At 43.4% G+C, this 16,907-nt stretch overlaps 1 protein-coding gene across 1 annotated transcript in view; it reads left to right on the top strand.

Moving 5' to 3' along the window:
• acanb (aggrecan b) overlaps positions 1 to 16,143 on the top strand; it is a 32,147-nt gene extending 16,004 nt beyond the window's left edge. The window contains exons 3-18 of the mRNA XM_057835568.1: positions 1,936 to 2,319; positions 4,051 to 4,225; positions 4,828 to 4,955; positions 5,027 to 5,320; positions 5,521 to 5,712; positions 5,790 to 5,964; positions 6,032 to 6,159; positions 6,238 to 6,531; positions 6,619 to 6,726; positions 6,830 to 6,937; positions 7,008 to 8,291; positions 8,363 to 8,521; positions 8,611 to 8,693; positions 8,776 to 8,920; positions 9,657 to 9,839; positions 12,068 to 16,143. Coding sequence (XP_057691551.1) covers positions 1,936 to 2,319; positions 4,051 to 4,225; positions 4,828 to 4,955; positions 5,027 to 5,320; positions 5,521 to 5,712; positions 5,790 to 5,964; positions 6,032 to 6,159; positions 6,238 to 6,531; positions 6,619 to 6,726; positions 6,830 to 6,937; positions 7,008 to 8,291; positions 8,363 to 8,521; positions 8,611 to 8,693; positions 8,776 to 8,920; positions 9,657 to 9,839; positions 12,068 to 12,156 — 3,929 coding nt within the window. The 3' untranslated portion in view covers positions 12,157 to 16,143. The remainder of the gene's footprint in view (positions 1 to 1,935; positions 2,320 to 4,050; positions 4,226 to 4,827; positions 4,956 to 5,026; positions 5,321 to 5,520; positions 5,713 to 5,789; positions 5,965 to 6,031; positions 6,160 to 6,237; positions 6,532 to 6,618; positions 6,727 to 6,829; positions 6,938 to 7,007; positions 8,292 to 8,362; positions 8,522 to 8,610; positions 8,694 to 8,775; positions 8,921 to 9,656; positions 9,840 to 12,067) is intronic.
• Positions 16,144 to 16,907: the final 764 nt, after the last annotated feature.

Raw genomic sequence — 16,907 nt, 5'->3', positions numbered from 1 at the left:
TATGCAAAATGTACAGGAAGTGACATTGAAATGCCTCAAAATGTACTAAAACTGACCGCTCAGTGCCCCGAAATCAACAGGAAGTGATCTGTTCATCACCCAAAATCCCACAACTGCCACAAAATAAACAGGAAATGATGCAAAATGCATAGCATACAGCCTCAGAATCCCCCAAAATGTACTAAAAGTGACCCCTCAGTCCCCCAAAATCAACAGGAAGTGACCTGGTCATTACCCAAAATCAGCAGGAAGTGATCCGTGACCCAAAATGAACAGGAAGTGCTCTGTTCGTGAACCAAAATCAACAGGACGTGACCAATGATCAAGAAGTGACCCTTAAATGCCCGTACATCAACAAGAAATGATGCAAAATATACAGGATGTGATCTCAAAATGCAACAAAATGTACCAAAAGTGACCCATCAGTACCCCAAAATAAACAGGAAGTGACCCTTGTGAGGAAAAGCGGCATGGAAAATGAATGAATGAATGATCCAAAATCAACAGGAAGTGACCAATGACAGTACGTGACCCAGAAATGCCCGAAAATCAACAAGAAATGATGCAGAATGTATAGCATGTGACCTCGGAATGTCCCATAATGTACCGAAAGTGCCCCATCAGTACCCCAAAATCAACTGAAAGTGACGTATAATGACACAAAACCAATTAGGAAATGACCAATGATCAAGACATGTCACAAAAATTGCCTGGAAATCAACAATTATGCAAAATATACAGGAAGTGGCCTCAAAATGCAACAAAATGTCCCAAAAATGACCCATCAGTACCCCAAAACCAACAGGAAGTGGCCAATGATCAATACATAACCCAGAAATGCCCGCATATCAACAAGAAATGATGAAAAATGTACAGGAACTGACCTCGAAATGCCTCAAAATGTACCAAAAGTGACCCCCTCAGTGCCCCAAAATTAACAGGAAGTGACCTGGTCTTGACCCAAAGTCAACAGTGAGTGACCAATGATCAAGAAGTGACCCAGAAATGTCTGGAAATCGACAAGAAATGGTGCAACATATTCAGGAAGTGGCCTCGAAATGCAAAAAATGTACTAAAAGCGACCCCTCAGTACCCCAAAATAAACAGGATGTGATCTGTTCATGATGTGTTCAAGTTACCAATGATCAAGAGGTGAAAATGCTATAAAATCAAGAGGAAATGATGCAAAATGTATAGCATGTGACCTCGGAATGCCCTAAATTTACCTAAAGTTACCTGTAGTGACCCAAAATCAACAGGAAGTGACCAAAGATGAATACGTGACCCAGAAAGGCCCGTAAATCAATAAGAAATGTTGCAAAACACACAGACTGACCTCGAAATGCTTCCAAATATACTAAAAGTAACCCCGCAGGACCCCAAAATCAATAGGAAGTGGCCTGGTCATCACCCAAAATCAATCGGAAGTTACCAATGATCAAGAAGTGACCCATAAATACAATAAAATCAACAGGAAATTGTGCAAAATGTATAGTATGTGACCTCGGAATGCCCCAAAATGTACCGAAAATGACCTGTCAGTAACCCAAAATTAACAGGAAGTGACCTGGTAATGGCCCAAAATCAACAGGAAGTCAATGATCAAGAGATGAACCAGAAATGTCTGAAAATCAACAGGAAGTCACCCAAAATGTACAGGAAATGACCTGATAATACCCCCAAATCATCAGAAAGTGACCAAAAATCAGAGAGTCACCTAGAAATGACCCAAAGTCAACAGGAAATGAAATTACAAGACTTACAGTTCACTTCTTGTAAATTTGGGATCATTTCCCGTTGGTTTTTCAGGCATTTCAGGACTGTTGATCTGGAGGCATTTCCAGGTGACTTGCTGTTAATTTGGTGTGAGCTAGCAAAAAAAAAAAAAAATTAACTTACTACGACAACTTTCAGTGGACTCGTTTTTTCACACAGGCTTGGATGGCAAACTGCGTGTCAGCATCCCACTGGAGGTCCCGCTCCGCCCCCTGCTGGGCGGCAAGGTGGTGGTTCCCTGCTACTTCCAGGACAACACCGCCGGCGACCCGGGCGCCCCAACGCCCGCCCCGCTCTCCCATCGCATCAAATGGACCTTCATCACCAAGGAAAACATCACCACCATCCTGGTGGCATCGGAGGGCAAAGTCCACATCGAGTCGGAGTACATGGACAAAGTAACGATGATCAACTACCCGCTGGTGCCGACGGATGCTAGCCTGGAGATAACAGAGCTAAGGTCCAAAGACTCGGGCGCTTACCGTTGCGAGGTCATGCAAGGCATTGAGGACAACTACGACACCGTGGAACTGCAGGTTCAGGGTAAGTCGTGCAAGCACAAATAAAAAACAAATAACTATAAAAAACTTTATGATTATTATGCGCCATGTGCCGACACACCTCTGCAACATTGCGTGGACATTGGGGACAGTGCCTCTGGATTGGCAGACCGGGGTAGTGGTCTCCTTTTTTAAGAAGGGGGACTGAAGGGTGTGTTCCATTTATAGAGGGCTCACACTCTTCAGCATCCCTGGTAAGGTCTATTAAGGGGTGCTGGAGAGGAGGGTCCATTGGGAAGTTGAATCCAGAATCCAGGAGGAGCAGTGTGGTTTTGTCCTGGCCGTGGAACAGCTCTACACCCTCTGCAGGGTCCTCGATGGTGCATGGGAGTTCGCCTAATCGATCTACATGTGTTTTGTGGATTTGGAGAAGGCGTTCAACCGTGTCCCTCGGGGAGTCCTGTGGGGGTGCTACGGGAGAACGGTACGGGAGTATGAGATCCCCCTGGTAAGGGCTGCTCGGTCCCGGTATGACCGGTGCCAGAGTTTGGTCCACATTGCCCTTTGTCACCGATTCTGTTCTTAACCTTTATGGACAGAATTTCTAAGCGCAGCTAAAGCATTGAAGGTTTCCGGTTTGGTGGCCTCAGCGTTGTATCTCTGCTTTCTTGCAAATGATGGGGTGCTCTTAGCTTTATCAAGCCGTGATCTCCAACTCTCACTGGAGCAGTTCGCAGCCAAGTGTGAAGCGGTAGAGATGAAGATCAGCACCTCCAAATCAGAGACCATGGTCTTCAGTCGGAAAAGGGCCCTCTCTGTGTCGGGGATCAGATCCTGCCCCAAGTGGAGGAGTTCAAGTATCTTTGGGTCTTGTTCACGACTCAGGGTAGGAGAGCGCGGGCGATCGACAGGCGGATCGGTGCAGCGTCTGCAGTGATTTGGACTCTGCACCAGTCCGTTGTGGTGAAGAAGTAGCTGAGCCAAAAGGCGAAGCTCTCGATTTACCAGTCGATCTACGTTCCTACCCTCACCAGTGTTCACGAGCTGTGGTCCATGACCGAAAGAACAAGATCCCGGATACAAGCGGCTGAAATGGGTTTCCTTTGCAGGGTGTCCAGGTTCTCCTTAGAGATAAGGTGAGATGCTCGGTCATCCGGGAGGGACTCAGGGATGAGCCGCTACTCATCCATGTTCAGAGGAGCTAGCTGAGGTGGCTCGGGCATCTGGTTCGGATGTCTCCTGGACACCTCCATGGAAAGGTGTTCCGGACATGTCCTGCTGGTGGTAGTTCCCGTAGATCACCCAGGACATGCTGGAGAGGCTATGTCTCTCAGCTGGTTTGGGAACGCCTTGGGATCCCGCCAGCGGAGCTGGTTTAAATGGCCGGGGAGAGGGAAGTCTCGGCTTTCCTGCTGAAGCTGCTGCTCCCGCGACCAGACCCTGGATCAAGCGGCGGATGGATGGATGGATGGATGGATGGATTGATATACGGACGGACGGACAGATAAAATAATGAATGTCCCAATTGCCTTTTAAAATCAATGTGATTTTAAGAAAAAAAAAATCAACCTCAAATGTTTGTTTAAGAAATCGGCCCATTGCTGCTTATTTCACCCGGGCCATCTCAAAATTGTTCCACCACTGACGTATATTTTACATACTTTATTTTGTGATGCTGTTTTTTTTAGTCAGACAAGTGGCTAAGAGAAGTCTGGCAGCCCACAAGGCTCATAAAGCACTGCAAGAAATTCTTATGTTTGTGTCTGCCTCACAGGTATTGTGTTCCACTATCGAGCTATCACCACCCGGTACACCCTCACCTTTGAGAAGGCCAAGGCAGCTTGCATCCAAAACAGCGCCACCATTGCCACCCCAGCCCAACTGCAGGCCGCCTATGACGATGGATACCACCAGTGTGATGCTGGATGGCTGTCTGATCAGACTGTCAGGTAGTCGAATAAAAAAACTAAAAAACAAAAAAACCCTCTATTAAATCTCTTTAGATGAGTTTATCGCTAGTCGACGGTGGCAACAAATTAACGTTCATTGATTCGCTGCTATCCCTCCCACTTCAAATGGATTGGACGACTCGCGCCATCAATGGCAGTCAACGAGTGAACACTGGGAACTTCGAGTCCTAGCTGTACTGTGTTTTTGCCATTCATATCCTGAAATTTCTTTCGTAACAAGAGGCAATATTTTCCCATTAGGGCGTGTCTTAACCTGAAAATTCTGTACGTGGAGACATTTGTAGGCAGAGGTACCACTGTATCGATATTTGGTGGGACCGTATTTATGACCTTTTGGGCTACATAGTATCGCGATACATCACCTTTCCGTTATGTTATCACACCCCAATTATGTAAGAACTTCAGGGTGTACCCTGCCTCCTGCCCGTAGTTACCTGGGGTAGGCTCTAGCACCCTTGTGACCCTCATGAGAATAAGCGGTACAGAAACTGACTGAAGTTAATGAAATCGTATCCTATAATCTGCCTCTTCAAAGCTCATAATCCAAGTACTGACTTCACTATTTGCTGTCCCTTTTTGAGGTACCCCATCCATTATCCTCGGGTGGAATGTTACGGAGACAAGGAAAACTTTCCCGGTGTGAGAACCTATGGAGTTCGAGACGTCAACGAGACTTATGACGTGTACTGTTTTGCAGAGAAGATGGCAGGTAAGTTTTTTAACAGATCGAAAGAGTTTCTACTCTGTAGTTTGAAACAATGACTGTGCGTCTCCTCCCAGGCAGAGTCTTCTACTCCATGTCGGTGGAGAAGTTCACTTTCGACGAAGCTGAGGATCAGTGCACCAAACTGGGTGCCAGACTTGCCACCACCGGCCAGCTTTACATGGCCTGGAAGGGCGGCATGGACGTGTGTAACGCGGGCTGGTTGCGCGACAGGAGCGTACGATACCCCATCAACATTGCCAGACCTCAATGTGGAGGTGGGCTCCTTGGGGTCAGGACGGTCTACCTAAACCCTAACCAGACGGGATACCCGCTTCCGAGCACTCGTTACGATGCTATCTGCTTTCAAGGTACACTTAATTTGAAGTACAAAATGCCATTTCGGGAGAATTGAAATTGATTTTTGGTCACTTCCTTTGCATTTTGGGGCATTTTTAGGTCAATTCCTGTTGTTTTCAGGGCAAATCTATTAGATCTAGGCAGAGCTCAGTGCTCAATAAAATCTGGGAAATACTGACGTGACTAAACTGAAACATCGTCACATCAACAGGTAGCGATGATGAAGGTGCCGTTCCTGGAAGGACCACTCCTTTCCCAGACATCATGAGCATAACACCGGCCCCTGGAGTTTATCCGGGCTTCACAACCACACCTGGAGGTCAGGAGATCAAGCATGGAGGGGTGGACATTCTTACCAAGCCCATCTCACCTCCGTTTACGGACGCTGCCATGGCTCCCACCGGTAAAAATACAAACATTTATGTTTTTTCTCAAATGGCTATTGCTCGACTTAATTTTCTGCCGTCCAATCTTTAATAGGTGTGGTGTTCCACTACCGACCTATTACTGGTCGGTATACTCTGACCTTTCTGGAAGCCCAACAAGCCTGCGAGAGTATTGGAGCAGTCATCGCCAGCCCCTTGCAGCTTCAGGCAGCCTTTGAGAAGGGCCTACACCAATGTGATGCTGGTTGGCTTAGCGATCAGACAGTCAGGTACTCTGTCAGAATTCATTTTGGAAGAAGGGTATTATTAAGCAGTTAAAAATATCTCAATCTTCAGATATCCCATTGTGTCACCTCGGGATAATTGCGCGGGTAATCTACTGCACCTTCCTGGAGTCCGATCCTATGGCGTGAGGCCAGACTTTGAGCGTTATGATGTGTTTTGTTACGTTGAACGTCTGCAAGGTCAGAACTGCGCCAACACTAAATTCAGGTCTTAGCGTCATGGATGTCAACTGTTTGATGCTTCCGTTCCTCTTGAAGGTGAGGTCTTCTACACTAGCGACTACGACAGCTTCTCTTTCGAGGAGGCTGTCCAGCACTGTGAGAACCTCAACACCACGCTGGCCACCACTGGACAGATGTACGCTGCCTGGAACCAAGGCCTTGATAAGTGCCGCCCAGGCTGGCTGATGGACCGCAGTGTCCGGTATCCTATCACCACCTCCAGATCCCTCTGTGGGGGTGGTCAGGTGGGCGTGCACATTATCTATGCCTTCCCAAACCAGACAGGATTTCCTGATGAGCACTCACGCTATGATGCCTATTGTTTCAAAGGTACGAAACAGTGTTACTGGATTCATCTTTTGGTTTTACCCTCCTTCAAGCGTCACTCGCAATGTCCTACTTGATTCTGTTTTACAGCTGAAACAACCACCACTGACACGGACACGGAATCCATTTTCGACAAGTTACTGACAGTGGATGTTGTCAGCAAAACAACTGTTGCAGTTGATCATGCCCTTCCAACTAGTAAGGCTCCTTCTGTAACCAGAGATGCCTCTAGATCAGTTTCTGTAGTTCCCTCTTGAAATCCCTTCAAAGTCTTACGTTGTGTTTTCTTATTTGACATCAGTTGAACCGACCACGACCTACAACGACACTGAAATAAGTGTAAACATCACAGAAATAGAAGAGGTTATCCAGATGACAAACACCTCAACCCATCTAACTATTCCAACTGGTAAGTCAATTCCAAAAAGAGGAAAAAAATTCCATTGCTAATATATTTTTGTCTGCATTTCAATCTCTAGTCCTAATTGATGCTTCTGCCTCTGGATCGGGTGATCATTCAGCCAGTGGGGATATGTCTGGAGAGTCCAGTACCACCAGCGGGAGCGGAGCCTCTGGTTCAGGACTGGACATCACCTTCAGTGGACACACGGACATCCTGTCAGGAGACCATTCCGCTTCCGGTGATCCACAAGGAGCCGAGGGTGGCAGTGCAATTTTCACCTCGGGCGACTCCGAAAGCACATCGGGATCAGGATCTGGTTTTGTTGGATCAGGTTCAGGTTCAGCCAGTGGCAGCAGAGACATTAGTGGCAGTGGTGATGACATTCTGATCAATGTACTGGACGGAAAAGAAAAAGAACTGGTAATCCCAACCCTCACTGAGCAGGAGTTAGGCAGTGGAGTTTTGTGGACTTCAGGAATGTCCGGATCAGGAAGCATTTCCGGATCAGGAATCATGTCTGGATCAGGAGATATGTCCGGATCAGGCAGTGGAATTTCCGGTATCTCCTTTACGGACAATGGTGCCATTGACCTTACAATTAAGCAATTGGGAGAGCAAGAGCTGTATGGATCCACAGAAATGTCTGGATCAGGATTTATGTCCGGATCAGGCTCCATATCCGGATCGGGCAGTGGATTTTCTGGTATCATCTTTACAGACGATGGTGCCATTGACCTGACAATTCAGCAATCAGGAGAGCAGGAGTTGTATGGATCTGCTGAAATGTCTGGATCGGGATCAATCTCTGGATCCGGCTTTTTGTCGGGATCAGGCATCGAAGGATTTTCCGGCATCTCCTTTACAGACAATAGTGCCGTTGACTTAACAGTCCAGATATCAGGAGAGCAAGAGTTATCTGGATATCATCCCTTTTCGTCAGGCTCTGCAAGTGGCTTTTCATCTGGTGTTTCAGGCAGCGGTTCTGCCTCTGGCCAGCCATTCCACACGGACGGGGGTGTCCTCTTTATAACAGATGACCGGATAAAGGAAGTTACTGTTTCTACTCAAGAACACCGTCCAGAAGAGGGCCGTGGTGTTGTAGAAATCAGCGGCCAAGAAAGCGGTTCTGGAATCCACCTTCAAATCTCAGGCAGTGACAAGCCATCAGCTACCGGGGTTTCTATAGGTTTTCCTTCTGGATCTACCACGGCTTACCCAGACTACAATGGTCCATCAGGGTACGAGGAAGAAGAAACAGTCCTCGTCCTGACTCCCGAACCTGCCTACGTCAACCCGACAACTGCACCGTCGATCTCATTAGCAACACCCCCGGTTGTGGAGCAGCCAGAAGTACAAGAGGGTATGTTGGTTAAGGTAACGCACAAAAAAAAATCCAGACAATGTCTCAAAAGTTTTTCATCTTGTGTACAGCTGTGCATAGTTGTCCCGAGGGCTGGTTGGAGTTCATGGGAAGCTGTTACCTTCACTTCACCGACAGACACACCTGGTCAGATGCTGAGCAGCGTTGCCAGGAGCTTAACGCCCACCTGGTCAGCGTCAGATCTGAAGAGGAGCAGCAGTTTCTCAACTGTAAGTGTGAACGCATAATCAGTGCATTTCAGATATTTGGTCTTATCCAGCATTCATTAGCAAATGACTAATATCTGACTCTCTGATAGCCAAAGGTCAGGACTATGAGTGGATAGGTCTCAACGATAAAGATGTACAGAATGAATTCCGCTGGACAGACGGCAGCGCTCTGGTGAGTTTCAACAGGAAAAATGGATTTTGGCAGAACGGGATTTGATGGGTGTGCATTTTTTGCAACATTTGTGACCTCCCAGACATATGAAAACTGGAGGCCTAACCAACCTGATAACTACTTCAATTCCGGGGAGGACTGTGTGGTGATGATTGGCCACGAAGGAGGCCAGTGGAACGACGTTCCCTGCAACTATTACCTTCCCTTCTCCTGCAAGACACAACCTGGTAGGAACTAATCCAGATCGACTGTCTTGGTACTTGTTTGTTTGATACTTGATGGGGTCGTGCAGGTTTTCTGGAAGGGTCAGGACATGGATCAGAGAAAACCACCACCAGAACATCTGTAAAGTTTTTTCAGTAGTTTGAATATATGTAAGAGGTGCACGCGTGTTCGTTGTGAGCGGTACATAGAAACCTCCCTCCCAATTCCTTCAAGAGGGTGCGCAGGCAGCCAAAGCTGCTAGCCTGGGCTTTTGGCTTAGTGGTCAGCACACTCGCCTGCCGTGCTGGACGCGTTGTGCGCGCTGGTGCGAGTCCTGATCTGGACGATGGGGACGGATCGCGTCGTACGGTGCGGTTCCATGCAGACCGGTTACATTGGTGCCGTGACCCAGCTCGGCAGTGAAGGTTTTAGGGGGTGAGTGTAACGGGTGCACGTGCATCCGTTGTGAGCGGTACATAGAAACCTCCCTCCCGATGCCTTCAAGGCGGTGCGCTGACAGCTAAAGTTGCTAGCCTGGGCTTTTGACTGAGTGGTCAGCACACTCACCTGCCTTGCTGGATGTGTCATGCACGTTGATGCGAGTCCTGACCTGGACGAGGGGGATGGATCGCGTTGTACGTCGCCACTACATGCAGACCGGTTACATATAAACATGTCCAAATTCCATCAAAGAAATCAAATAATCACCCAGTTTTATGAACGTTTCTGATGTGAATCCATGGTTGTCCTGTCTTTCAGCTGGTTGCGGAGCGCCTCCAGAGGTGGCGCACGGCTCACCGATGGGCGTCATCCGAGATAATTATGCTGTAAACTCCAAAGTGCGGTACCAGTGTCAAGCGGGCTACACGCAGCGCCACCTGCCTGTCATACGATGTATGGAGAACGGACAGTGGGAGAGGCCACAAGTGGAATGTATAGAAAGTGAGTGAGCCCGCCAGGTTTATAAAGCACTGGGGGAAACCATGAAAGATGTTTTGATTAGTGTTGCACCGATACGGATTCCGACACCCAGCTGTGTGGGTGGTTACTCATGGGGTAAAGGTGGACTTTTTTTTAAGGTAGACTGACATCTCTTTGAGTGTCAAAATTATTGCTGATTCTCAGGAGTACAAATACTGATGAATTCCAGTAAATTACGGTACAAATATTTTTTTTTAAATCATACATTGTGATTTCTGGATTGTTTTGTTTTAGATCATGTCTATATGAGTGGAACTGCATGAACAGCAGGCGTAGCCAACGTCGGTCATCGAGTGCCCCTAACCAGCTTGTTTTCTATGTCTCGCTCCTCCAACACACCTAACTTAAATAATCACTATCATTATCAGGCTCCTGCAGAGCTTACTGATGAGCTGATCATTTGATTCAGGTGTTTTGAAGGAGGGAGACATGGAAAACAAGGTGGATAGGGGCCCTCGAGGACCGGAGTTGGCTACCGCTGATCTACAGTGTTATGAAAAAGTATCTGAACCTTTTGGAATTTCTCACATTTCACCATAAAATCACCATCAAAAGTGATCTGATCTTTGTCAAAATCACACAAATATAAAAACAGTGTCTGCTTCAACTAAAACCACCCAAACATTTATAGGTTTTCATATTTGAATAAGGATAGCAAGAGCAATTGAAACCATTTTCTAGCCAAACAATTTAAGTCAGGTGTGTGCCCAATCACTGATGAGTGGTTTAAAGCTGCCCTGCCCACTATAAAACACACACCTGGTAAGAATTGTCTTGATGAGAAGCATTGTCTGATGTGCATCATGGCTCGGTCAAAAGAGCTGTCTGAAGACCTGCGATCAAGGATTGTTGATTTGCATAAAGCTGGGAAAGGATACAAAACCATCTCTAAATGTCTGGATGTTCATCAATCGACAGTCCGAGAAGTTGTCTACAAATGGAGAGAGTTTGGCACTGTTGCTTGTCTCCCAAGGAGTGGCCGTCCACTAAAGAGAATGCCAAGAGCTCAGCGCATAATACTCAGAGAGGTAAAAAAGAACCCTAGAGTGTCTGCAAAAGACTTACAGAAATCACTGGCAAAGCCCAATATCTCTGTGCACTCATCAACTATATGTAAAACCATGGCCAAGAATGGTGTTCATGGAAGGACTCCACGGAGGAAGCCACCGCTGTCTAAAAAAAACATTGTTGCTCATTTGATGTTTGCAAAAAGGCACTTGGACACTCCACTGAAGTTTTGGCAAAATATTTTGTGGACTGATGAAACCAAAGTTGAATTGTTTAGGAGTAACACACAACTTCATGTGTGGAAGAAAAATGGAACAGCTCACCAACATCAACACCTCATCCCCACTATGAAGCATAGTTGAGGGAGCATCATGATTTTGGGATGTTTTGCTGCCTCAGGGCCTGGACAACTTGCAGTCATTAATGGAAGAATGAATTCAAAAGTTTATCAGGATGTTTTGCAGGAAAACCCGAGGCCGTCTGTCAGATAGTTGAAGCTAAAAAGAGGATGGATGCTGCAACAAGAATGATCCAAAAAACAGAAGTAAGTTAACTTCAGAATGGTTTCAGAAGAACAAAATACACGTTCTGGAGTGGACAAGTCAAGTCCAGACTTGAATCCCATTGAGAAGCTGTGGCATGACCTAAAGACAGTGATCATGCCAGACATCCCAGTAATATGACTGAACTACAGCAGTTTTGTAGTGAAGAATGGGCCAAGATTAGTCCTGATCGATGTGCCAGACTGATCTGCAGCTACAGGAAGCGTCTGGTTGAAGTTATTGCTTCCAAAGGAGGGGGGGTGGGCCCACAAGATATTAAATGTGAGGGTTCACTTACTTACCCCCCCCCCCCCCCGTCATTGTTTGCATTCTATCCTCATTAAAATATGAAAAACTACCCACACATATATAGGTTGAGTTAATGCAGACAGTGTTTTTTCATCTGTGTGATTTTGACAAAGATCAGATCTCATTTGATGGTGATTTTATGCAAAAAGGTGAGAAATTCCAAAAGGCTCAGATACTTTTTCATACCACTGTACGTACTGACGCAAAACTAATAGCAATGTTTTCTGATATTATTTTAAATGCTTATTTTGGCTGATATTATCGGACAACTCATTTTTTTACTTTTAGTGCTATAGCAAACCATACCGAATTCTTCCTTTAACCTTACAGCAGATGGCGGCAACAGGCTACACAAAAGATCGGTGAAGAACAGAAGTCGAGGAGTCACCAGCCGACAGGAGCACAGAAAAACGCTCTGAGGAGGAGGACTGAATGAAGCACAAGTGAGATTTATAAAAGGACCCCTCCCATGGACACCAATGCCCGACCAAAAATCATAGCATTTTACCCTTGCCAATGTAAATACAAGCACTAAAAACACATTTAGACACTGACAATGTTGCTGAACTGACTAGTGCCTTTAGTAAAGGCGCTTACTTAATGTTATTTAAAGAGTCTAATTTATAGCTGTAATTAATGTTCTCCATGCACAAGTACTACTGCAGTTTGCCATATTTTAACCCATCTTATTTCCTGGTCTGTGTTTGTATTTGGTCTTCAGCGACCAGTTTTCGAAGATTTTAGTCGAGGACTGCGATTTTCGAGCGGTCAATGATCCCAATTTCGTGTAGTACAGTAGAATGTTTTTTTTTTTTTTTTAATTAAATCAGAAGATGCTTTTCCTCAATATCCCATTTGTCGGAATGAATCCGTTTAAAACTGCTTGTAAATGAATCTAGAACATGAAACTCTGTAGATTAAATTTGTGCTTTTATATAAGTTCGCTTCATCGAATCTTGTGTTTAATGATCATCAAATGTGTGAAATTTTCTTCAGAAAACAACATAAGATGGCTTATGTAAGACTAAATTTGTCGTTTTCAATGTTCCGGGAATAATCATGACACCTTTACCGTAATTTTTGGACTATAAACCACTACTTTTTCCCCCTCGTTTTGAATCCCGCAGCATACTTGTTGATTTATTTGGGTTAATAAGTAAAACTTTATTTACAGCAGCATCATAGAACTGCCATGAGACCAAATGAACCACCATGAAGCTTTAAGAAGCTTCATTTGGCCATCACTGCTCCCTTAGGGGAGACAGTCAACCTCTGCTGCCCCCTGCTGCCAACACTTATCACCCAACATGCCTCCTAGCATGCATTGCAGCGCTATAGATATAAATAACAATCAAAATTCATGTTTTGTGCTAATTATTTCTTCAGTTACTGTTCCCGTTGTTTCATTAATTACTAGTTATGGTATTTGGTAACACTTTATTCGACAGTGGCACTATAAGACTGTCATGAAACCATCATAATTATGACATGACACTATTATGGCATTAATAAAAGCTTATGACGGATGACATTAAGTGTCATCTGGCAAATATGTCACCAACTCCATTTATGTCCAGCTCAGATCTTTTACATCCATTCAAAAGAGCTAATTTGCCAGTAACGCTGCAATGCATTCTAGGAGGCATGATGGATGACAACAGTTGTTGACAGCAGGTGGCAGCAAAGGTTGACTGTATCCAAGGGAGCAGTGATGGTTGTATGAAACTTCTTGAAGCAATGAAGACATGGTGGTCCATTTGGTTTTATAACAGTCTAATGATGCTGCTTTCAAATAAACTTACTAGTTAAACTTACTAGTCTTTTGGTGTAAATATCCCATATTACATTAAGGACAGGTGCGGTTTATCGTCCAGTGCGAGTTATCTATGAACAAAAGCCATTTTCGTGTCAGATTTGGTTGGTGGCAGCTTATAGTCAGGTGCACCTTATAGTCCAGAAATTACGGTAAATCATTTCGATTTGATTTTTACTAGAATTACCGTGATATAATAATATTGTTACCGATATGGCACCAAAATGGTACTGCACAATATAATCAATTAGTTTATCACTAGGGTTGTTCAGATCATGTTTTTTTGCTCCCGATCCAATCCCGATCGTTTTAGTTTGAGTATCTGCCGATCCCGATATTTCCTGATCTGATTGTTTGGGTTTTTTTTGCTCCCGATTCAATTCCAATCATTCCCGATAATTTTTCCCGATCATATACATCTTGGCAATGCATTAAGAAAGAAATGAATAAAACTCGGACAAATATGTACATTCAAATACAGTACGTAAGTACTGTATTTGTTTACTATGACAATAAATCCTCAAGATGGCATTGACATTATTAACATTCTTTCTGTGAGAGGGATCCACGGATAGAAAGACTTGTGACTTTGTATATTGTGACTAAATATTGCCACCAATGTATTTGTTGAGCTTTCAGAAAATGATACTGTAGCCTTGCCTAAATGCATGATGGGAAGTGGAACCATGACTGTGCGTAGTGCTACCAATTGATATATCTTCTCTGCGTTGGGAAATAACATAAGGTGTTAAGAAAAAGATCAATTGTTAACTTGCTTCCCCACATTGCTTCCCATGATATTTCTAATCGTGGGAAGAGGGATTCTAAGGCTTTAGCCAATTAACAAAAAGGCTCCAAAGGCTGCCAAAATTCATTCCACTCAGTTTACGCTGCCTATTATCTCTCTATAATGGTAAAACGGTGCCATTACAGATTGAGCGCGACAATGCGTGAGTGGGTCGTGCAGCGCATGCATTAATTGCGTTAAATGTTTTAACGTGATACATTATTACTGCCGTTATCGTGATAAATTTGATAACCCTACCTGAAGCCTACACTAAAGATGAGTGTAACATACTATGTCTGTAACATTAAATACAATTAGAAAACGATTTAATTTAAAAATATATATATTTAAAAAAGGGATGGCCGACATTTTCTTGCCGATTCCGATACTTTGAAAATGACGTGATCAGACCCGATCGATCTCTGTTTATCACTATTAGATGTCCAATCCATTTGAAGCGGGATGGTGGCAGCGAATGAACATACGTTCAAAGACTCAAAATTCTTTTCAATGCTTCAAAAAAAAAATTTTTTTTTTAAAAAAACGAATTCATTGAAGTTGGCAAAAACATGTTCATTCATTTCCTGATCTCATTTTGCGCATTTTTTGTGTATTATCATTATTAAATAATATCATTTTAAAACACTACCTACGCAAGCACAAATCACAATTTAACATGTCTGTGTGAATTAATTGTCAGATTTGAATGGTTAGTGGGGACCCGTCGCTGGTTTAACGCATGGGACTCACTGTAAATATTCTACACTGCAACTGTGTGAACAGCAGGATCTGTCAATAACAGAACATATCTTTTTTCATTGTGCATCCTATATAGTCAGAGGTAGGTAGAGTAGCCAAAAAAATGTACTCGAATTACAAAGTATTTGGTGAAAGGAATACTCAAATAATGAGTACTTTACAAAGTCTGATTTTTAAAAAATTTTTTTAAACATGGTATATTGTTTTTCTCAGCACAACGTCATCTATATGATCTGTTATTATTATACAGTAGACTACTACAATTTATTACATAACAATATTAGGCCCCCCAAAAATCGAATTCAGACGAGAAAATTTCAACTTAAGTGCCTTCTAGTAGAGAAACATAGACTTCATAATGATATTGACGGGACACTTTCCCCAGACACAGCGCTACGCCTTCAAGTAGGGCGGGGTCTCAAACTCTGCTTCAGTCGGTCGAAGTTATTCTCAAACACATGCAGCAATCCAACACCGGATTTAGGTGTAAAAACAACAACAGTTGTACCGCATACAAACAGGAAAGATTGTCTTAGGAGTGATTTGTTCAAGGATTCAAGGTAATTATTATATTTTTCGTACCATGCATGGATTTTGAAACATTGTGAGGAAAAAAAATCAATGGGAGAAATGAACCGCTACGGCATTGGCGTCATAATTCGCAATATTTACGTAAAATAAATGCTAAGTGCCCTTTTTTTTTTTTTTTGCTTTTAACCCAGAATCGAGACTGTTTTACGTTCATATCTATAAAGAATTCATGGATTTACGCATTTATTCTAGGGCTGTCAAACGGTTAAAATTTTTAATCAAGTTCATTACAGCTTAAAAATTAATTAATTGTAATTTATCACAATTCAAACCATCTATAAAATATGCCATATATATATTAGTAAGATATTGTTGGAATGGAAAGATAAGACAAGATGGATATAAACATTCAACATACGGTACATAAGTACTGAAATTTGTTTATTATAACAATAAATCAACAAGATGGCATTAACATTATTAACATTCTCTTAAAGCGATCCATGGATAGAAAGACATTTATCTTTTAAGAACTACAAGTTATAGAAATTTTATATTAAAACCCCTCTTAATGTTTTCGTTTTAATAAAATTTGTAAAATTTTCAATCAAAAAATAAACTCGTCGCCCGCCATTATTGATGTCAATAATTACACAATGCTCATGGGTCTTTAAGCCCATGAAATCAGTCACACCCAAGCGCCAGCAGAGGGCGACAAAACTCCAAAAAAACACAAGTAACAAGTTGGCAATGCACTGTGCCGTCATTTTAATCTGTTTGAGCGGGGCATGTGCGTTAATTACGTCAAGTATTTCAACGTGATTAATTAAGAAAATTAATTACCGCCCGTTAACGCGATAATTTTGACAGCCCTAATTTATTCACAATAATTTTCAACGGAAAAAGCTCTTTATTTTCATAAGGCGGCGCTACAGTGGCTTAAAGACTAGCAGCACATTCGACACATTTAAGTAAAATAAATGCTACCTGCCTGCTTTTTTTTGCTTTTAACCAAGAATCGAGACTGACGTCCATATCTATAAAGAATTCAAGAATTTACGCATTTATTCACAAGAATTTTCAACTGAAAAAGCTCTTTGTGTTTCCACTTGGTCAGCTTTGACGGCGATAGGCCCTCTATTAATCGGCCCCGTGTCCCGTCAATATATTATGAAGTCTATGGGAGAGAAAAAAAAACAGTTCCTAGCAAGAAAAAAAAAAAAAAAGATCATATCTCCGGTTTTCCGCAGTCTATCGGTGCCAAATAAAATCAGGGAGAA

The sequence above is a fragment of the Corythoichthys intestinalis genome, chromosome 5 (genome assembly GCF_030265065.1).
Source record: "Corythoichthys intestinalis isolate RoL2023-P3 chromosome 5, ASM3026506v1, whole genome shotgun sequence".
NCBI lineage: Eukaryota > Metazoa > Chordata > Actinopteri > Syngnathiformes > Syngnathidae > Corythoichthys > Corythoichthys intestinalis.
The sequence above is the reverse complement of the archived record's forward strand: the minus strand, read 5'-3'. Positions and strand labels throughout refer to the sequence as shown.